Raw genomic sequence first — 22,668 nt, forward strand, 5'->3', positions numbered from 1 at the left:
CATCAAGCCGTCTGCAAATAGTCAGGGACAGACTTTTTCTCTAATTTTTGCCTCTAATTTCTTCTGCTTACCTGGTTGCATTGACCCAGTGCCTGCAGTCACTGTCCGATCACTTTTAAATATACATATACTTCATAGCCGTGACGGTGCGTACCCGTGGCTCGTATGCTTATGCTTGTATGAATAATGGAGACTGTTGACTAATACCAGCTTCTTCCAAATACATACTTATTTTCAGTGCTTCCACATGATGCATCCTCAAAAGCTACACTACCACAAGAAGATTGAATTTATTTTTGTATTTTTTACAAGTAAAACTCATTCACATTTTCTGGGCAGGTATGAACCACTTTGAGGTTCCCCTCCCACCCCCATTTCAATGCCTATGGGTGCGATGAATCTAAGGAAGACGAGTCACATGTTCTGGACCTGTGGTCACAGCCGTCTGCCTGGCTTCCTCTAGGCGTACTCTCCTGGGGTGCCGTGGACCCTGAACCTATACAAACACGTGTACTTCGGGTGACCCCAGTTGCTGAGGATTTTAAGTTTCACACATAATAAAGGTTCGGAAACTTCGTGCTGAAAATAAAGAGAAGATACAAATCAATGCCTTATAAAGAAAACCATCTCAAAGAATCCCAAGGTATGCAGATCTAATGGAGAATTTGTGGATGCTTTCTTTCCTTCCTAAACAGTATTTTATGAGACACCAGTCTAATGGATGGGAAAACAAGTTTCTTTAAGTACAGGGCTCATAAGAAGGGTGAGAGAGAAGGAGATAATGTGGTGGTCTGGACATCAAATGCCTCTGCCCGTCCCACGGGGTCCCCGTGTGGGAATGGGAGACACGGCTAAACAATCAAATAGGAAACCCCACTGGGTCATTCGTTTCTGACACATATAGTGTTTTCAACTTAGATTATCTCAGCGTTGGCCGAGAGGTATCGTACGCAGCACACTTATTTTGACACGTTAGGCGATGCCGTCTTAAGTCTTCCTGTGGCTGATGAGAAATAACGAAAATATATTTCATATACCTTAATGGCTTTCAGGGGGTTTATATCTTACCAGGTGGCATTTCCCCGCCTTGAGTTAGGAAGAGAGGTATCACTCACTCTGTGTGATAGAAGTATTTATTCTCTCTTCCTGAGTTCCTGTCTCCCTACAACCATCTCTATCCCCTTTACCCAATGGGAGATAACATACTATCAAGGGAGCCCAAGAGGTAAGAGAAGGAGTGAGAAAATAATTATAGTAAAAAAAAAGGAGGGGGAGTAGCAAATAAGGAAGAATCTGGCTTAGAACATGTTCTGGTACTTGCCTGGTGTTTTGCATTAAAATCCACGTAGCATGGGGCGCCTGGGGGGCTCAGTCGGTTAAGTGTCTGACTCTTGGTTTCAGCTCAGGTCATGATCTCACAGTTTGTGAGTTCAAGCCCCACATCGGGCTCTGTGCTCACAGTGCAGAGCCTGCTTGGGACTCTCTCTCTCCCTCCCTCTCTCTCTGTGCCCCACTCTGCTCACTCTCTCTGTCTCTTCCTCAAAAATACATAAACTTTAAAAAATAATTTAAAAAAATCCATGTAGCACTTGGAGCTACAAATTAAAGTTCAGCTAAGCCTTCCTTAGCTCACACTTTTGTCATAATTATCCTCTCACAGCACTTTGCATCAACCCCACAAACCCATTCTGGGGATGGAGCTCCTCATACCCCATCTTTTCCCGTGGCTCTCATTACCTGGAGCGTGAATGTTTGAATGGTGGTTCCTGTTTTGTTATACACAAACCGACCCAGGAGAATTTCTTCTCCCTCACAGTGTTTCAAGATGCCCTGTGAAAGGAAACAACAGACATGGGGGCGTGTCACGAATGGATGCTCAGTTGAATAAACGGAGCCTGTTGTCTGTTCAAGTAGCCACAATTCACGAGACACCTTGGGTGTCTACCAGGGCGCGGTGCTGTGCTAGGCGCCAGTTCTGCCCTATAAACCCAAAAGGCATTTAACTGGGGGGCTTGTGAGGCAAGAAACGGGTTGACCACAGGGCTGACTGGACATATAGACGATAGGTAGATCAATCGATAAAACGATCGATTATTCAATAGATAGATGATAGTTGGATAGATGACAGATCAACCAACAGGTAGATGATGGATAGATAGATAGATAGATAGATAAGTAGATGATAGATGATAGATAAATAGATGATAGATGGATAGATAGATCGACCAATAGGTAGATGATTGATAGACAGATGATAGATAAGTAGATGATAGATGATAAATAGATGATAAATAGATGATAAATAAATAGTATCTATCTATAGACAGATTGACCAATACGTAGATGATAGATAAGTAAATGATAGATGGTGGATAAATAGATGATAGATGATAGAGACAGAGAACCAGAGCAAATCCCAGCATTAACTCTGGTCTAATAACTGAATTTGCTGTTGGCATACTTTGAATGAAGGAAACACAAGATAAGTTCCCATGCTGACCCAATGTTTTCCAAAATGAGCGAAATTTAACCCAATTGCCAGACTCAGACAAGCCAAGTAACTCCAAAAAGTAAGCTTTTGTTGACTGAAAGAAAATAGTGTTATTTGTATGCTATTTCCCTTGGGCTTTTTCCTTCCTTCTCTACCCTTCAAAATGGAAGTTTTTTGAGAGGAGACAGCCTGGTGGAAATTAATTTTGTGAATCTAAACTTTGTCATTAGTTTCCCCAAATCATGGAAACACAATGCACGAAGGGTCCATTAGTTCAACCGTTTTATAATGAAAATTATATGCTATGTAACTTTGATATGTAAACTTTATCACAATTTTTTAAACATGTCAGCTCTGTACCTAACATGGGATTTGAACCCATGACCTCGGGATCAAGAGTCATACACTCCACTGACTGAGCCAGCCAGGTGCCCCATTATAATTTTATTAAAAGAATCGGCTACACCATGATTAAACAATGCAGCCACAATTATATGTACATACAACTCAAACCTCATTCATAGCTGACCCTAGAACATGGGTTCAACCATGTGGATGCACATATACACAGATTTATTTTGGTAAACATAGTACAGAACTGTATTTTCTCTTCCTTTTGACTTTCTCCTTTTTTAATGTTCATTTATTTTTGAGAGAGAAAGAGAGCAAGTGGGGGAGGGACAGAGAGAGGAGGACAGAGGATCTGAAGTGGCTCTGTGCTGACAGCAGTGAGCCTGACGTGGGGTTCGAACTCACGAACCTCGAGATCATCACCTGAGCCGAAGTCAGATGCTTCACCGACTGAGCCACCCAGGTGCCCCTTTTTGTGAGTTTCTTCATAACATTTTGTCCTCTCCAGCTTCCTTCCTTGGAGGAATATAGCGTATAATGTATGTAACATACAAACTATGTGTTCATCGACCGTTTATGGTATTATAAAACTTCTGGTCACAGTAGGCTGTTAGTAGTTAAGTTTTTGGCTGGTCAAACATCACCACTGCTGGGGGCGGGGGGCCAGCTGTAGTTTATCCTGTTAAGGGAGGTGTGCGAGTTTCATTGCCGCCTTCTTTATCACTGCTTTAATTTCACTGCTTCATAAATTTGCTAAGAGAAAAAGGATGAGAAGTGGTTTTTATTGCCTGACCGGCTACCCATAATTCATCTGTAATGAGCAAACGAGTGCACCTCTCTGAGGTGGGGTTCGACCCACTCAGATCCAACCTAAGTCAGCTGTAGGTGTCAGCAGGCTCTGCGTCAAAGGGGAGCAGCTTCTGTTCTGTCCTGTGACCCCAGAATCATGGCATTTATAGGCGTTCCAATGGTGCACAGAGCGGGCCAGGCGCCCATGTTTTAACTGTGAGACCCCCTCCAGATGGGGTCACCGGGGAGCTGAAGAAAGGCACAAATTGGGCGCCTGGGTGGCTCAGTTGGTTAAGTGTCTGCCTTCGACTCAGGTTGTGATCTCATGGTTTGTGGGTTCGAGCCCCGTGTCGGGCTCTGTGCCTGCTTCAGATCCTCTGTCCCCCCTTCTCTCTGCCCCTTCCCCACTCACACTCTCTCTTAAAATAAATCAACTTAAAAAAATTTTTTTAAAGGCTTAAAAAAAAGAAAGGCATAAACCAACAGGGAACACCTGGGAACAGGCACTAAGACAAGAAGTCTGCAGATAGCCACCTGGTGACTGGTGGAGTGGCCTGGAGAAAGCATGAATTACCCTGTGTGTAGCGGGACCAACAGCATGTCGATACTGTCATTGCAAGTATCCAGAAAGGGCAGAGACGGGGTCATTGGGGTGGGGGCTGGGAGGGGGCTGCAGTGGGGGGGGAGGGTACCATGCACCTGTTCTCACAGCGTGTGGCTGGTCACGCTGAAATCCCCACGCAACAAGGTTGTGGGATTCCTTGAGGGTCAACCTAACCTTGCATCACACTAGGGGCGTCGGAAGAAACAGCCCAAGCAGACCACCCACCCAAGAAGCTCACACACCAAGTGTGCAGAGCTTTGAGCTAGCTTTTCACCCTTTGTCTCTGAAATGCGACAGAAAAGCATCACCAGACACGAGAGAAGAGCCACTTTCAACAAATAGGAAAAGTGGTATTTGGGGATAAAAACAGGGGAGGGAACAGAGGAAAACACCACAGAACTGAAACGAATTCCGTTAATATCTTCCAAAACTGAACATACTGTATCCATGAAGACATTTAGACTCTAAAGACGGGAGTTATTTACAGAAAAAAGAAAAAGTCTTGGAATAATCATGACAGCAGAAATGAAGAATTCAACAAATGGGTTAAGATACAAGTTGGCAAAATCTTTCAGAAGGTGGAGCAAAGAAACAAAGGAGAATCAGAGAGAAAAGATTTTTTTTTTAAATAATAGAAGAGGTGATTACGTTGAATCCCCAGGATGCAGAGATGAAGTTCATGCAGATCAGATAAGAGGGGGCAATGCGGACAAGAAGGACATCTTTTTTTTTTTAATTTTTTTTTTCAACGTTTTTTATTTTTTTATTTTTTGGGACAGAGAGAGACAGAGCATGAACGGGGGAGGGGCAGAGAGAGAGGGAGACACAGAATCGGAAACAGGCTCCAGGCTCCGAGCCATCAGCCCAGAGCCTGACGCGGGGCTCAAACTCACGGACCGCGAGATCGTGACCTGGCTGAAGTCGGACGCTTAACCGACTGCGCCACCCAGGCGCCCCAAGAAGGACATCTTTAAAAAGTAAAATAAAGAAGAAACTTAGAAACTGTCTGACATGAAGGAACATAATGGCAGGATTTTGACACTCCTGAAAGAGAGATAATGAATGTTTTTGTGATAGGGATATAGAAAAGTAAGCAAATTATTTTTTAAGTTTATTTACTTATTTTGAGAGAGAGAGAGAGAGCAGGGGAGGGGCAGAGAGAGAGGGAGAGAGAGAGAATCCCAAACAGGCTCTGCACTATCAGCACAGAGCCCGACGTGGGGCTCGATCCCATGAACCTCGAGATCATGACCTGAGCTGAAACCAAGAGTCAGATGCTTAACCGACTGAGCCAGCCAGGTGCCTCAAGCAAAGTGAATTAAAAAGAGACATTTGTTGTCCTCAGGAACATCAAAACCCTTACACAAAGAAACTCGTATACGATATGGCTCAAATGAGAACATCACTGACACGGTTACATCAAAAACACTGCATACCGATTGAAAGTAAGAGATACCGTCTGGCAGCATCTCGAACATGAAATGCAGGTTTACCATGTGATCTAGTAATTCCACTTCCAGGTACAGTTCTGAGTGAAAAGAAAACCAGTGTCCACACAAAGACTCGTACACAAACGTTCCCAGCAGCATTATTCATCACAGTCAAAAAAGCGGAAGCAAACCCAACACCCATCATCTGATGAATGGATATGTAAAACGTGGTCTATCCACCCAGCGAAGTAGTTATTATTCAATAATTGAAAAAATAAAGTGCTGACACGTTATGACACAGATGAACCTTGAAAACATGATCCCAAGTGACAGGAGCCATTCGCGAAGGACCACATGTTCTATGATTTCATTTATAGGAAATATCCAGAATGAGTGACTCTACAGAGACTAAGTAGGTCAGTGGTGGCGGGGAATGACAGACGGAAGATGAGAGGTGACAGCTAACGAGTGCACGTTTTCTGTCGGGAGCAACAAAAATGTTCCAGGGGCGCCTGGGTGGCTCAGTTGTTGAGCATCTGACTCTAGATTTTGGCTCAGGTCATGATCTCACAATTCGTGAGATCAAGCCCCACATCAGACTCTGTGCTGATAGTGCTTAGGATTCTCTCTCTCTCTCTTTCTCTTTCTGCCTTTCCCCTGACTCGAGCTCTCAAAAGAAATAAACATTTTTTAAACATGTTCTAAAATTGATGGTAGGGATGCATCCTCAACTCTGTGAATATACCACAAGCCACTGAAGTGTACATTTTATGTATTTGAATTGCTTGCGTGTGAATTACATCTCAATACACTTGTTGTTGTTTTTTTTTTATGAAAAAGTAAGACATAAAACTTTGGGGAGATTGGGAGAGCCACGGAAGAGGCTACTCTTCATTTTTCATCAAAGGATACCAATGGATTACAAGCAAAACTGAAAGATCAAGAAGTAGAAGTAGGGGCACCTGGCAGGCTCAGTGGGAGGAGAGTGTGATTCTGGATTTTGGGGGTGGTGATTTCAAGCCCCCACATTAGGTATAGAGAGTACCTTTTTTTTTTAATTTCTGAGTAATACTCCATTGTGTGTGTGTGTATGTATGTATGTATATATATATATATATATATATACATATCTTTTATTTTATTTTATTATTTTTTAAAATTTACATCCAAATTAGTTAGCATCTAGTGCAACAATGATTCCAGGAGTAGATTCCTTAGTGCCCCTTACCCATTTAGCCCATCCCCCCTCCCACAACCCCTCCAGTAACCCCCTGTTTGTTCTCCATATTTAAGTCTCTTACGTTTTGTCCCCCTCCCTGTTTTTATGTTATTTTTGTTTCCCTTCCCTCATGTTCATCTGTTTTGTCTCTTAACGTCCTCATATGAGTGAAGTCATATGATTTTTGTCTTTCTCTGACTGACTCATTTCACTTAGCATAATACCCGCCTGTTCCATCCACGTAGTTGCAAATGGCAAGATTTCATTCTTTTTGATTTCCGAGTAATACTCCGTTGTATATATATACCACATTTTCTTTATCCACTCATCCATTGAGGGACATTTGGGCTCTTTCCATACTTTGGCTATTGTTGATAGTGCTGCTATAAACATGGGAGTGCATGTGTCCCTTTGAAACAGCACACCTATATCCCGTGGATAAATGCCTAGTGGTGCAATTGCTGGGTCGTAGGATAGTTCTATTTTTAGTTTTTTGAGGAAACTCCATACTGTTTTCCAGAGTGGCTGCACCAGCTTGCATTCCTAAGAGATTACTTTTCAAAAAGGGAATGTAAGGGTGCCTGGGTGGCTCAGTCTATTAAAGTGTCTGATTTCAGCTCAGGTTGTGATCTCGCGGTTCATGAGATCCAGCCCTGCATCGGGCTCTGTGCTGACAGTGTGGAGCCTGCTTGGGATTCTCTCTCTCTCCCCTTTCCCTCTGCCTCTCCCCCACATGTGCTTTATCTCTCTCTCTCAAAATAAATAAATAAACTTAAAAATAAAGAAGTAACAGGGGCGCCTGGGTGGCTCAGTCAGTTAAGCATCAGACTTCAGCTCAGGTCATGGTCTCACTGTTCCTGAGTTTGAGCCCCGAATCGGGCTCTGTGCTGACAGCTCAGAGCCTGGAGCCTGTTTCAGATTCTGTGTCTTTCTCTCTGTCTCTGCCCCTCCCCCGCCCATGCTCTGTCTCTGTCTCTCTCAAAAATAAATACATTAAAGAAAAATTTTTTAAAAAGAAGTAACAATAAAAACAGATATGAAGGCAAGTAGCCAAAGGAGTGGCTAAAACTGTCACAGGCAGAAGCTTCCAGAGAGTAGAAACCTGGGGTGAGAGCCCTGGCACAAGAAAGTGCTGAATTATAAGCATATAAGAATGTTCATTTTTAAATTGTGCACAGATAGCTTTGATAAAAGCAAAAAAAATTAAGTAATAGAACGTATCTGGTCCAATCCTTGCCTTGTCGATGGCAGAGCAGAGGTCCAGGGAACAAGTAACTCTCTCACAGTGATAAAAACGGTTAGCTGCTCATCCCAGCGTCTGATTCCCAGCCACCCCCTCCTATCATAACCCCTCGGAACACCGATTTTGATTGCCTCTCACATAGACGGAAAATTCCTTGGGTGCGCTGGAGATGTTTCCTGAGGGAGACACCTTCTGGGAGATGTGCTCCATGGTAACAGCAGTAGGTGTGATCTTCCTGGCGAGCTGGATCAGGGCGTGACCCTGGGAACCTGGGAAGGCCCAGCACTTTCCAGGATGGACATCTGGCTGGAAAGAAAACATGGAGTTAATCTCTTATGTGGCTGTATAAATCCACCGCTGCAACATTGGTCAGCAAACCACTACTGACCACAGATCTCACGTACGCCCATAACATGAAGGCGTTTTATGGGTACACATCACGCAGGAAAACTGCCAAGATACCTATGGGTTCGGTTGTTCTTCCAGAGCACATTATGTTTATGGCAAACAAAGCCCTTTATTGCAGGATTATATACTATATGATTAGATAATTGATTTACGGTGTTTTCTTTTGTTGCTCTAATTAGACTGTGGGCAGCTAGGAGGTGGCGGGTTGGCATGGGTGGTAAAGATATGATGGTGGTGGCGATGGAGATGGCAGTCGTTGTAAGAAAGAAAAATGACGTCTACCACTTTCTAGATCTAGAGTCTGGAATGAGATCCATACGATTGCTCCTGAAGGGCTTCTTACCTTGAGAACTGACTTTAGGTTTGTAGGTTATAGTTAAGAAGAGCCCCACCACCTGTTGATGTCTGTCCAGAGCCTTTTGAATTGAATTTGAATGTTAGCAGAAATCTTGTTTGGAAATTTCTCCTGTTGTAACTGGACTTTGTAAGAATGCATTGGCCTGAGCAGCATGTAGCACAGTGTGGGAGCTGAGGGGACATGCACCTTGAGCAGGTATTTGTTCGAAGACTGAAGCTTTCAAAGAAAAGGGGGGTGGGGCGCAGAATCAACGTAAGGAAAAGACATGGAATGTCTTTGTCCTATTTAAGAAGTCAAATCATCTAGTCTACTGATCTTAAAATAATAAAAACAACTAATAATTAATCAATCATAATTTACTGCTCATACAATAAGAAAAAATTTATATAGTTTGATGACTATTGAAATGCAAGAGGATGGGTTCAGATTCTGTGACAAGTTCAGAGTGGCCTCCGTTTCGGTGTTAATATTGTCATGATACATAATAAGAACAAAATCCTAAAATAATAGATTCATCTTAGTCTAGCTTTTACCTGAAGAATAACATCTGGGGGCATTTCATAGGTTAAGAACCCGATCCCATGCCAGTAAAGTTTTGCTTTGTTATTTTTGTAACTTTCGGAGGTCCCAGATTCAATGACAGAGGCCCCTAAAAAGATAAAATAATTAAAAAAATAAAACATTATGCAACCCCAAACACGTCACTTGCATTTTATTTATTTTATTTTTAAGAGATATTTATTTATTTTTAGAAAGAGAGGGGGGCACAGAGGGACAGAGAATCCCAAGTCGCCAGCACAGAACCCAACATGGGAACCGATACCATGAATTACGAAACATGAGATCATGACCTGAAGTGAAATTAAGAGTCAGATAGATGTCCAACCAACTGAGCCACCAAGGCACCCCAGTCATTTTTATATATATATATATATATATATAAATGTGTATATATATTGTATGTATATATATATATACATATACAAATATATAACTGTATACATATGTATATAGAAATAACATTTTTTTAATATTTATTTATTTTTGATAGAGAGGGAGCTAGCAGGAGAGGGGCAGAGACAGAGGGAGACAGAATCCCCATCAGGCACCACACTGTTAGCACAGAGCCCTATGTGGGGCTCGAACCCACAAACCGTGAGATCATAACCTGAGCTGAAACCAAGAGTTGGAAGCTTAACCGACTGAGCCACCCCCCACCCCGGTCGTTTGTATTTTAATAATGTTGTTAGCAAAGTATTCCCAGGCAGATTATAAGTAAGTTAAGGTTCACACTCGGGAACTGGCTGGGAAAGTATGACTTCTGGCTCTCATTACTGCTGAGATGTTGTCACTTTGAGAAAATCATGTTTGTTCCGTGTAATTTCACAAAACTTCTGAAACTGGTATTAACTGAATTCCAGAGCAGTTGCATCAGAGGTGGAAATATCATGTGCATAGCGTTTATTACTTAGACATATGGACCCCCATATTTTCACAGCTCGTGTGATGAGACTTTATGTCAGCCCAATCTACTTGAAAAAAAGCATAAAACCCGACAATGTTATAAATGTATCCACAAGTTATATTCGTAAGAGCAATTCTGTAGATTCACTGAGCTTTAATTTTAACCGAAGAAATCCAAAAGTATACTCGTCAAATGTTATCCCTTCAGGTTATTTCAGTTTAGAAGCAAAATGTAGTTTAGACACAAGAAATTAAGAAAATGCAAATCGTTTCCTCAAGCTGTATCTGGATATCACAAAACAAAGCTAAAAATGCATGTACCTGACTGAGTATCCAATTGCCAGTATTTTTTCTGAGATGGCAGAATCTGAAATAGTTACTGTGCACCTAAGGTTGCCAGATTTAGCAAGTAAAAATACAAGACTCCCAGTTAAATTTGAATTTCAGATAAAAAAAAATAAGCAATTTTTTAGTATGAGCATATCCCATACAATATATGGGAGATACTTATACTTAAAAGTTAGTTGCTGTTTGCCTGAAATTCACATGTAACTGGGCATCCTTTTTTTTTTATACTAAGCAGGTTTTCTTTTCTTTTAAGATTTTTAAAATTTTATTTATTTTGAGAGAGAGACAGAGAGAGAGAGATAGAGAGAGGGAGGGAGAATCCCAAGTAGGCTCCAGGATATCAGCACAGAGCCCTACATGGGGTTTGATCCCATGAACCATGAGATCATGGCCTGGCCAAAATCAAGAGTCAGATGCTTAACCTACCAAGCCACACAGGTGCCCCTAAGCAGGTTTTCTTGATCAATTTTTTTTTTAAGATCTTATTTTTAAGTAATCTCTACACCGAACAAGGGGCTTGAACTCACAACCCTGAGATCTCACAACCCCGAGATAAAATGTCAAACACTCTACTGACTGAGCCAGCCAGGCGCCCCAGGTATATAGGTTTTTTTTTTTTTTTAAGAATGTATATGTATTCACTTTTTCATTCATTTATTTTTAAATTTCTAATCAGCTTTATTGAGATAAAATCCACATACTACATTATTCACCCATTTCAAGAGCACAAGTGGGTGGTTTTTCGATTATTCACAGAGTTGTACAACCATGACCACAATCAATATTAGAACATTTCAATCAGGGGCACCTGAGTGGCTCAGCCGGTTGAGAGCCCAACTCTTAATTTTGGCTCAGGTCAAGATCTCATGGTTCATGAGATCGAGCCCCATGTCAGGCTTTTTGCTGACGGCACAGAGCCTGCTTGGGATTCTCTTCCTCTCTCTCTGCTCCTCCCCTTCCCCAAATAAATAAACATTTAATTTTTTTAAATTTTTTTTAATGTTTATTTATTTTTGAGAGAGAGAGAGACAGAGAGACAGAGCATGGGCAGGGGAGGGGCAGAGAGAGAGGGAGACACAGAATCCGAAGCAGGCTCCAGGCTCCGAGCTGTCAGCACACAGCCGGACGTGGGGCTCGAACCCACGAACCGTGAGATCATGACCTGAGCCGAAGTCGGACACTTAACCCACTGAGCCACCTAGGCGCCCCATAAATAAATACACATTTTAAAAAAGAAATCTTTTCTGAACTTAGTCACAAGGATCTTTCTTTTAGAAGTTTTATAGCTTTAAACTTTACATTTAGGTCAGTCTCCCATTTTGAGTTAATTTTTGTAAGGTGTAAGTGATGAGTCGAGATTTATTTGTTGAAAATGTCTCACTTCTCCAGCACCATTAACTTGCCTTTTCTCCTTTGCCAAAAATCAACTTGCCCTCTATGTGTGGGACTATTTCTGGACTCGCTATTCTGTTCCACTGATTTCAGCAAGACCACACTCTGTTAATTACTGTAGCTCTGTAATAAGCCTTAACATCAGAGAATGTCAATCCTCATACTTTGTTCTTCCTTTTCTTTTTTTTTTTAACATTTATTTTGAGAGAGAGAGAGAGCACAAGTGGGGAAGTGCAGAGAGAGAGAGAGTCAGAGGATCTGAAGCAGGCTCCAAGCTGACAGCAGAGAGCCCCATGCGGGGCTTGAACTCACAAACCACGAGATCATGACCCCAGCTGAAGTCAGATGCTTAACTGAATGAACCTCCCAGGCTCCCCTGTTCTTCGTTTTCAAAACTGTTTTGGCTATTCTGGTTCCTCTGTGATTCCACATACATTTTAGAAACAACTTGTAGATTTGTATAGACAATTCTGCTGGGATTGAGTCAATAGACCAGTTAGCGAGAATTGCCATCTTAAATTAATTGACCCTTCTAATCCATAAACGTGTAACTCACCCCCACGTGGGTCACTTCTGGGTTTTTCATTGCCCTCCACAATCTGCCTGCTTTTGTTTACTTTTCATCAGACTTGGGTCTGATAAAAAGCCAGACTTTTTATATTTTATATATATATTATATATATAATATAAATATATATATTATATATGTATAATATAAATATTATATATTTTTATATTTTGTCCAAAACTTTTAGTCGTATGTAATCAGTTGGTGGAGGAGGTGGGGGGATGGGAAGCTGGCATGGGCTCCCTCCATCTTGGCTCAAGAAGCTGGTATCGTGTCTCACATTTATTGAGAAACCATGACCATTTTCTGCTTTCCCTTACTCTAGTGGGTTATCCCTGGACTTAAACTTGTCATCATGAATTCTTCAAAATGGAAGCCATAAATACATTCAATAGGGAAGGGGAAAGAAAGCATAAAAATGGTGTTTCCAAATGCCAATACTGAAAAAAAAAAAAAGGATTCTGCAGTTCACCTTCCTATGCTTTATCTCAATGCTGATTCTCCCCAAACTTCAGGGAACTCAGGTTCAGCAAGTCTCTTCTCTTGCTCTGTCTCTTTCAACACACACACACACACACACACACACACACACACACACACACACACCGTATAATCATTCTAGTCCAAATGCTGTCAACTCGATATAGGATACAGATTTATTGCCTCACTCTAAATCTGGCTTTGTCAGTTGGTACATACCAGTGTGACTGTGTGTGCTTTACACTTTCTCCCTCTTTCTCTCTTTCCACATGGTTCACTGAACACATTGTTTATAGGCTATCACAGGCAGGTAGAGAATATTAAGGCTCATGGTCTAAACTCTAAGCACTTAAGCATTCATTTTATTAATGGCAAGACATTTAGAACACATCCTGTCTTTCACCACGATTATTCAATCACGAATAATGCATTTAGATTAGTCATTAGCAGTCATTGTAGGTTGTAATGATTGTGTCACCTGTTCTATTTTCTGCATCCCCAACCTCACTGTGACACATCAGCTTCCTTCATGGTCCTGGACTCATGCTAATGAAGACGCACACCTTTGCTGCCTCCGAGATGCGCACCCAGAAAACATCAACTACAACCATGTCTATAGTCTGCCTCATTGTCTAGATTTGCTCATTTTTCCTCCTTCTCAATTACTGGACAGATAACTATGTTTTCTTAATAAACACATATGGAGAATCGAGACCCTTGGGAAGCATGAACTTTTTCCAGTTTTTACTCACCTGCTGACTTAAGGGCATAGTCAGCCATCTGGACTTGGTCTTCTCTCAACTTTTTAAGGATGGAATTCACCAAGTTTGACATTTCCTGTACAAATATCAAAAAGGGGTTTCTGTTAATCGCAGCCAAGTGTTTGAGTTTTGACAATTCGCTTTGTCGATTTGGACCTACGTGCCATCATCTGCCAAATAACAATAACAGTGAACATCTACTGGGCTGCACACATCCAAGCACTGTGCACAGATTTCAAATGACCTTCATGGTTCTGTGGGATCACCACTCCCCGGGGCAGCTGACATGTGTCCAGACACCCTCCAAGTCCCAGTAAGGTTGGACCGAAGGCCCCTTTGGAAACCCCAACGACTGCCTGTCCTACTGTGATCCCCACCACCCCCCATCATTCGGGTCTCATTTAGTAATAAAGACTTGAACATTCTGTAAGTATTCAGGAATCAAGGCAGTTGACAGAGAGCACGTGACTGCTTGTTAGAAAGTATCCATCCTTTGAGTTAATATAGGACTCTTGGTTACGCAAGAAGACCACTGATTTCACCTCAGGTCATGATCTCACAGGTCATTGGATCGAGCCCCATGTCAGCCTCTGCAATCACAGCACAGAGCCTGCTTGGATTTCTCTGCACCACGCCCCCTTTCCCTCCCTGCTCTCTCTCTCTCAAAATAAATAAATAAACTTAAAAAAATATATTGGTTTCTTAAGGGCATTCTGATTCTCAAAAAGCAGAAGCCCCACCCTTCAAGCTGTGACTGATGGAAGCCCTTGTCCCAGGGCCATGACAAAATAGGGTCTGAAAGACAGCAGGTGTCAGGGTGAGGTTTCCGGGTGCTTCAGAAAGTAGACATCATTCCCTCTCTCCCTCCCTCTCTGCCCATGCTGTCTCTCTCAAAATAAATAGATAAATAAACTTAAAAATATACTTTTAAAAATAGGGCCACTGGGTAGCTCAGTCAGTTGAGTGTCCGACTCTTGATTTCAGCTCAGGTCATGATCTCACAGTTTGTGAGTTTGAGCCCCATGTCAGGCTCTGTGCTGACAGTGTGGAGCCTACTTAGGATTCTCTCTCTTTCTCTCTCTCCCTCTCCACTCTTTTTGCTCATGCTCTTTTCATTTCTCTCAAAATAAACAAACAAAAAAAATGTATAATATTTTTATTTATGGACCTGAATCAGGCGCACTTGACCTTATCAGTACCCAACATGGGGCTCAACCCCACCAACCATGAGATCATGACCTGAGCCGAAATCAAGAGTCAGACACTTAACTGACTGAGCCACCCAGGCACCCCCAAAATGCTTTGTTCTTTAAGTACGTGTGAATAGACATCAGAGGCTGCCACTTCTGAATGATCTTCTGTTTGTTTTCCTGGAAAATAAAACAGAATCAGTCATTTATTTGGCGGGAAGTCAGTCATATTGCCACAGTCTTCTCTGTGATTCAGCAGTGATGAAAAATTGGGTGTGTGTAGCAAGCTTTCCTGAGGTAAGCTGCTGTCAGGGAGAAGGTTAGAGAGGAGGACACAAGCCACATAACAGCCTGCACTCGATCTTTCTGCGCCGGGAAGCTGTGGAGTGTGACCCCCCCCCCCAAGCCTCCCTCACCTCGTCAATGGCCCCCATGGGGTTCTGGTCCTCGCCTCCGTCCGTGTCCCCGCTGTAGTTGTGCAGACCATCTCGCGTATCTCTAAGCAAAGCCTTCAGAACATCTATTTGTTCAATCAAAAATAGAATTTCTCGGAAGTTGTTCTCCAGAGTCTGGCTTTCCTTCCTGTGAATGGAGACCCCCAGTGTGAAGGGTGGGAGTGGGGGCTTCCCATCACCAGCCGGGCTTCAGGAGCGGCCGAGGAAGAAGTGATGAGGCTTTATGTTGTAGCGGAGACCAAGTCTCGAGAGAGAGCTCAGGGCCACCCCTTTGTCTAAAGAACTGCCTCTAACTACCGATGAAAGGCAAGGACACTCAGGGGAAGCTTCTGGAAGGCGGCCCAATGCTTAGGGCACACTCTTCCCAGGCAACTGGGGCTCATCCAACCTTGCATGTCCCTCCCTCAGGGCTCTGGCCGCCCTGACTGAGACTGGGTGATTTCATGGTGTGAATCCTCAAGCCTAACCCCCACCTTATTCGAATGGGGAACCCCCTGCATCTCCAGTGGGGCATGGAGCCGTGGTCTTAAACCTGAGCCCTGAAGAGGGCTGGAGGTTGCAGTCCAGGGCAACTCCTGTCACTGTCACTGTCACTGGCAAGGAGGGTGCCAAACTTTACTCTTGAAGAATGGGTTCTGCCATTTTGACAGTTTGAAAATGACTGGTGGGCCGAATAAGAACATGTCAAGCCAGTAGGTATTTCTCTTTCTCTCTCTCTCTTTTTTTTAATGTTTATTTATTTTTGAGAGAGAAAGAGAGAGAGTGCGAGTAGGGGAGGGACAGAGAGAGAGGAGGACAGAGGATCTCAAGCAGGCTCTGCACTGACAGCAGAGAGCCGGATGCAGGGCTCGAACTGTGAGCTCATGACCTGAACTGAAGTCGGACGCTCAACCGAGTGAGCCACCCAGGCGCCCCAACAACAGGTATTCTCTTATGTTGAAAAATGTAAGCACTACTTATGTAGTATTTTCTCCCCAATTTGTAAAACAATACATGTTCATGGTTTAGAAAATATAAAACGCTTCCAGAAATAAACACTGTTACAGTTTAGTGTGTTTCTAACACTTTTTATTCCATGCAAAAAAGTTAGTAGCAAAGTAGAGATCCTGTTGACAATTTTGTGTCCTGCTGCACATTAAATACATTAAATATGTTTTGGAGTTATTTTGATGACTTCATAATTCTCCATTGTACGGATAATCTCGAACGTATTTAACCATCGGCCTGATTTTCTTATCTAGGCTGGTTTTCCATTTTTTTCATCGTAATCCGTCTTGAAAGCACTTCTCAGCGTACAACTCCCTAAGGAATGACCCACAGGGAGGGCGCCTGGGGTGGCTCAGTCGGTTAAGCCTCCGACTACTGGTTTCAGCTCAGGTCCTGATCTCACGGTCCGTGACACAGGCCCCCATGTCAGGCTCTGTGCTGACAGTGTGGAGCCTGCTTGGGATTCTTTCTCTCTCCCTCTCTCTGTTCCTCCCCCACTTGTGCTCACTCCCTCTCTCTCTCTCTCTCTCAAAATAAATAAACCGAAAAAAAAAGAATGACCCACAGAAGCAGGAATGATTTCATTTTTATAGTTTTACGAAAACATCCCGCTGCTGCAGTCCCACCAGAAAGGCCCGCGTGGCAGAAAAATCTCACTCACTTTAAAAGCTCCAGGTGCTCCTTTGGCATACGAAGTCTGGCCTGGAAAACAAACAAAGAAACCAAATCAGTCCCAATCCTGCCTGTCTGAATAGAGTTAGTCTTCTTATTCGTAAAGGGGAGAGAAATCACATTTCCACCCTGATACACGTTCATGGCAGGTGGGACGCTGAGTGTCCTCTGAGACACCTGTGTCCTTTCCAGACTTTCCTAGGAAAAGTCACGTTCAGGGGAGATGATCTGAAAGCGGGGAGTCTGTTGTACTGGAGTCCGAAAGGCTGTCTGTGAGGACACAGAATGGGGCGGGGGGGGGGAGGGCAGGAGGAGTGGGGAGGCGAGAAAGAGGGAGGGCGGGGGGCGGAGGGCCATGCTGCGGCCTTAGGCTGTCCTTGTAAACAGTGAGGGGCATCCCCTTTCTACAGGAGGGACCCGATCATCGATCATCGGAAGAAGCTCGGACATTGATCTAGGCTGACAGGTGTCTGACCAGGACCATCTCCTGTTTGCACGGGTGATGCAGCCCCGTGGCTTCCAGGCCCACCTACAAATGGCTGCAAACCCAGCAGCCTCCAACAGTAGACAGGTGCTCTCTTGGTCTTGAAGGCAAGAAGTCAAATCAAGGTGCCGGCAGGGCCGTGCTTCCCTCTGAAGCTGGGCGGGAGGGACCCTCTGCCTCCTGGTCCTTCTGGGGTCTGGTGGCTCCCGGCTCCCCGGCGTGGAGCTGCCTCACCCAGTCTCTGCCCGGCGCCCAGGCCTTTTCCGCCAGGCGCTTCTTCAGGGACACCTGTCCCTGGGTCAAGGGCCCGGCTGGGAAATCCAGGATCCCTAAGTGTGTCTGAGGAGACTCTTTCCAAATTGAGGTCACTCTCACAGATTCTCAGGCCGCGGGACTGGCCTTCGGGGGTCACCTTTCAACCCGCTGCAGTGACCGTCGATGCGCTGTCTGGGCAATGGTTCCCCATCCTTCTCTGCTGTTACCGCTTCTCTGTCTCAAAGACCTGACCTCCTCCAAGCTGGCTCTGCGGAAAAACAGCGCAGGCACGGAGGGCATCCCATTGGAGAGTCCCCTCTGAGGACCGCGGGGCCAAAAGCAGCGCGGTGTGGCACCCGGAAAAGATGACCCCCCCACCCCCCGCTGTTTGTATGTTTTTAACCTGCTGAGCAATTTAATTCCCTGTAGGCTCCCCTCAACATGTTTCCTTTGCCAGGGACGTGGATTTGGGGGCTGATTTTGGGCAGGGAGAGACATTTATTTCTAGTTTTCTGGTTTCTGTCAGTACGGGAAATGTTTTCAACTTTTATCTCTTGTTTTCACCTTTGGCCTTAAAAGTCCATACAGGAGTGCCCAGGTGGCTCAGTCGGTTAAGTGTCTGACCCTTGGTTTTGGCTCAGGTCATGATCTCACGGTTCGTGAGTTCGAGCCCCACGACAGCGTGGAGCCTGCCTGGGATTTTCTGTCTCTGCCTCTCTCCCCCGCGAAAAATAAATAAATAAACTTAAAAATATCCATACAGAAAATACTCCCTCATTTATTTGCTGCTAAATGCGTTTGGGGGTTCCTTGAAAACTAAACGTCTCAGGATTAAAAAAATACATATTTTATTTTGGCTTCTCCCCCAAAGGGTTTCAGCTGGCTCCTACTATAGGCACACACACAGCGTGACGCATACAATTAATTCCCTCAACTGTTCCAATCAAGTTTCCTGGAGGCATATCCAGTGTTTGAAAAGCACTATCAAGTTATTAAGATTCAAAATAAAAAGGTCACTAAAAAAACTGTGAATCGTTTATCTGTCTTTCAGGAGTTTATCCTAAGTAAGAAATTAAGCACGGTTGGAAAGATTTGGCAACGGGTATGTTTATAATATCGAAAAACTGCATACAATTCAATTGTCTGGAAATATGTATTATTGAATATGAGATTGTTTTCACATATTTACTCAGATATAGTCACTGGAAATTAGGCAGACATAAAATGCCATTATAACATGGTATCTAGAGAGAAGGGAACGTTGTATAAAGTCTATCACTAATTGAATAAAAGCAGATTCTATGGTCCACAGCTTAGGATCTAAAAAGAAGTCACCCGGGGCGCCTGGGTGGCTCAGTCAGTTAAGCGTCTGACTCTTGATCTCGGTTCAAGTCATGATCTCATGGTTGGTGAGTTCGAGCCCCGTATTGGGCTCCACGCTGCCAGCATGGAGCCTGCTTGGGATTCTGTGTCCCCCTCCCCCTCTGCCCCTCCCCTGCTGGTATCTCTCTTTCTCAAAAATAAAACATAGAAAGAAGTCACCCAGAAATAAGCCCCAGTCAGTGTCATGCGATTTCTAACAGGGCTTTCTCCTGTGTGTAAGACAAGGTAACACTGGTCAACAGTGTGACTGTAGAGAAACCCTGTCCTCATGAGACACACGCTCTAGGTGCTCAGCCGGAGGCACTTTTAGGGGGAAGGCGCTGCTAGGTGTGCTGTCTGCCCCCAAACTGAGATGCAGAGGGGAAGAATGTCTTTTGAAAAGAGACCTTCATTTTTCGTGTTGGTATCTAGTGAGCCCCCCATGTGGCTGGGGACCACGTTAGGCTCTGGACAAGCTTCTTGCTTGTTACCTTCCAGTAGGAGGATCGGAGGGGCAGGAAGAGGCTCTGCAAGTCAACCAAGTGTCCACGGCAAAGTGGAGGCTGGGATGTGCAGGGCAAGGTCACGGGCAGTCTAGCTGGCCGCAGAAGGCTCTCTGAGGAGAGGACACTTGGGCTGGTCTGGAAAGTCAGAGAGGAGACCCCCCCCTGCAAGACCTGGGCAGAACACTGCAGGCAAAGCCCTGGCAGAAACCGCCAGGGGAATTTGAGTGTATGAGGCCGGGTTCTTCAGAGAAACAGAACCAGTGTCAGGAGAGAGAGGGAAAGACACACAATTGGGGAACTTGGCAAGTCTAACACCTGCAGGAGAGGCTGGCATCCTGGAGGCCCAGAGAAGGGCTCATATTGTAGCTCAAGTCTGAAGGCTGTTTGGAGACAGAAGTTCTTCCTTTTTCTCTTAAGACCTTCAACTGGTTGGGTGCGGCCCACCCACATGATGGAGGATAATTTGCTTTACTCACAGCCTGTCAGCTTGATGTTAATCACATCAAAAAATACCTTCACAGCAACATCTAGACTAGCGTTTGGCCAGACATCTGGGCACATAGCCTAGCGAAGTTGACCCACAGAATTAGCCATCGAAATAGGAGTTAATCCCAAATTGGCAGTAACCGCTGAATTATCTGTTGTCCACGCCAAATTCTCATCTCTGTTCCCTGGTGATAACCTGACTATCTGGCCCCAGTTCCAGTTTTTAATTTTTTAATGTTTACTATTTATTGTTGAGAGACAAACAGAATGTGAGCAGGGGAGAGGCCGAGAGAGAGGGAGACACAGAATCCGAAGCAGGCTCCAGGCTCCAAGCTGTCAGCACGGAGCCCGACGCGGGGCTCGAACCCACGAACCGTGAGATCTTGACCTGAGCCGAAGTCGGATGCCCAACCGACTGAGCCACCCAGGAGCCCCTGGGATCCTGGTCTTTGATGTGAGGACCACGTGGTAGAGGGGATTCCTCAGGCTGGCCTTCCTTGTGAGGTTTCCTTGTGTTCTTTCATCCGGACCCAGGCACCCAGGATACACAGATACTCAGTGTTTGCAGAAAGGTAGCTTCCTTGCGACTGGGAGCGATTCCAGGTTTCAACCTATGAACTTCCCAGGGAACGGCCCTCACTGGGTTGGAATGCGGAGGGGACCCAACCAGCACCCTCTCCCCGTGTAGGGACCCCACACGACCAGACACACTGGGCTCCAGCGGCTGCTGGCTGAGCCGGGAAACGGGGTCTCCAAGGGAAGTGGCCACGAAATCAGGTGCAAGGTCACTGACGGGGTGGAGTCCGTCGGTCTGGCCTTCTTTCCGCGGAGCAGTGGCTCACCCGGCTCCTGTCATTCTTCTCTGCTCTGGTCTTTGGAGACCAGCACGTGGGGTTGGCGAGACCCGGGATGGAATGCAGGAGAGGCAGAGGTGGGCGGGCCAGAGAGGGGACACCGTGTCTGGCCTCAGTCTAAGCCCACTGAGATCAAACTGGCTTCGGGACAAAGGGGAGGCTGGCCCATCCGGAGTGTCAGGCAGTGGCTAACACGATTTGCCATTTTCTACGTGCTGGGGCTTCCCCTGAGGAGCTGCCTTAGCTCAGGTGTTGTGACAGAACACCCTGGACACCGGAGGCTGATGAACAACGGACACCGATTTCTCACAGTCCTGGAGGCTTGACGTCTGAGTTCAAGGCCGGCAGACTGAGCGTCTGGTGAGAACTACTTCCTGGTTCTTAGCGTCTCCTTGCTGTGTCCTCACATGGTGGAGCGACGGTCGGGGAGCGGTCTGGGATCTCCCCATAACCTCACCCAAAGGCCAAAGGCCCCTCCTCCACATACCTGGGGCTTGAGTTTCAACTGGGAGGGAACACTCAGTCTGTGGCATTCTGATCTGGCACCCCAAATTAATGTCCTTTGCGGGTGCAAAACACGTCCGTTCTGTCCCAATAGCCTCCAAAGTCTTAGTTCATTCCAGCCTGACTGAAAAGTCTAAAGTTCACAGCCTCAGGGCGGTTGGGTGGCTCAGGGGCACCTGGGTGGCTCAGTCTGTTAACTGTCTGACTTCGTCTCAGGTCATGATGTCACAGTTCGTGAGTTCGAGCCCCGCGTCGGGCTCTGTGCTGACAGCTCAGAGCCTGGAGCCTGCTTCACACTCTGCGTCTCCCTCTCTCTCTGACCCTTCCCTGCTCATGCTGTGTCTCTCTCTGTCTCAAAAAAAATAAATAAATAAATAAACATTAAAAAAAATTTTTTTTAAATAAATAAAAAATCAAGTTCACAGCCTCCTCAAAATAGCATCTAAGTCAGATACGGGTGAGATCCTAGAAGCAAATTTCCTTCCAGCTGTGAAACTGTGGAATCAAACGTGTTCTGTGTGAAATCAGCGATGGGACAGGCACAGGATAGACACCTCATTGCCGACGGGAAGAAACAGGGCGAACCAGAGTTTGCAAACATTCAGTCTATGGCAAGAGCCCGAGGGGATCAGAGGCTGGGCGAATTTGCAGGGTCTCTCAGCCAGAAAGCCACTTACTAGAACGCTGATCCCTATGTTATTTCCATTAGATATTCACATGCAAAACAAATGTTACCTTTGTTTTCATGTGAATATCTAACCTGGTGTACTAAGTTTTAAACGAGTGACATACAAAATGACGTAACAAAAGATCACCTGGAAATTATAAAGTCTGGAACCGCATTCTGCAATTAGAGCATAAAAGTGACTGGATTTCTGAGGAAACTCCGTTTCTTTCAGCCACATGTGATTCCCAAGCCCTGTTAAAGAAAATACCAACTCTGATTAAAGAGTTTGCAAACATTTATGATGTTTTGCACGTATTTATAGGAATTTCTCTAAGTGTGA

General features: G+C 44.8%; 1 protein-coding gene across 2 annotated transcripts in view; it reads right to left on the reverse strand.

Moving 5' to 3' along the window:
• Window positions 1–266: 266 nt before the first annotated feature.
• SUN3 (Sad1 and UNC84 domain containing 3) overlaps window positions 267–22,668 on the reverse strand; it is a 31,401-nt gene continuing 8,999 nt past the window's right edge. Inside the window, exons 3-11 of one of the 2 annotated variants that reach the window (XM_047848981.1) lie at window positions 22,477–22,580; window positions 19,803–19,952; window positions 17,200–17,240; window positions 15,513–15,678; window positions 13,898–13,982; window positions 9,427–9,542; window positions 8,266–8,433; window positions 1,738–1,830; window positions 267–579 (exon numbers count right to left, since the gene is read on the reverse strand). In XM_047848981.1, the coding sequence (XP_047704937.1) occupies window positions 460–579; window positions 1,738–1,830; window positions 8,266–8,433; window positions 9,427–9,542; window positions 13,898–13,982; window positions 15,513–15,678; window positions 17,200–17,240; window positions 19,803–19,952; window positions 22,477–22,580 (1,043 nt within the window). In that variant the 3' untranslated portion in view covers window positions 267–459. The remainder of the gene's footprint in view (window positions 580–1,737; window positions 1,831–8,265; window positions 8,434–9,426; window positions 9,543–13,897; window positions 13,983–15,512; window positions 15,679–17,199; window positions 17,241–19,802; window positions 19,953–22,476; window positions 22,581–22,668) is intronic. The other variant, XM_047848982.1, reaches the window with a different exon arrangement.

Source organism: Prionailurus viverrinus, chromosome A2 (genome assembly GCF_022837055.1).
Source record: "Prionailurus viverrinus isolate Anna chromosome A2, UM_Priviv_1.0, whole genome shotgun sequence".
NCBI lineage: Eukaryota > Metazoa > Chordata > Mammalia > Carnivora > Felidae > Prionailurus > Prionailurus viverrinus.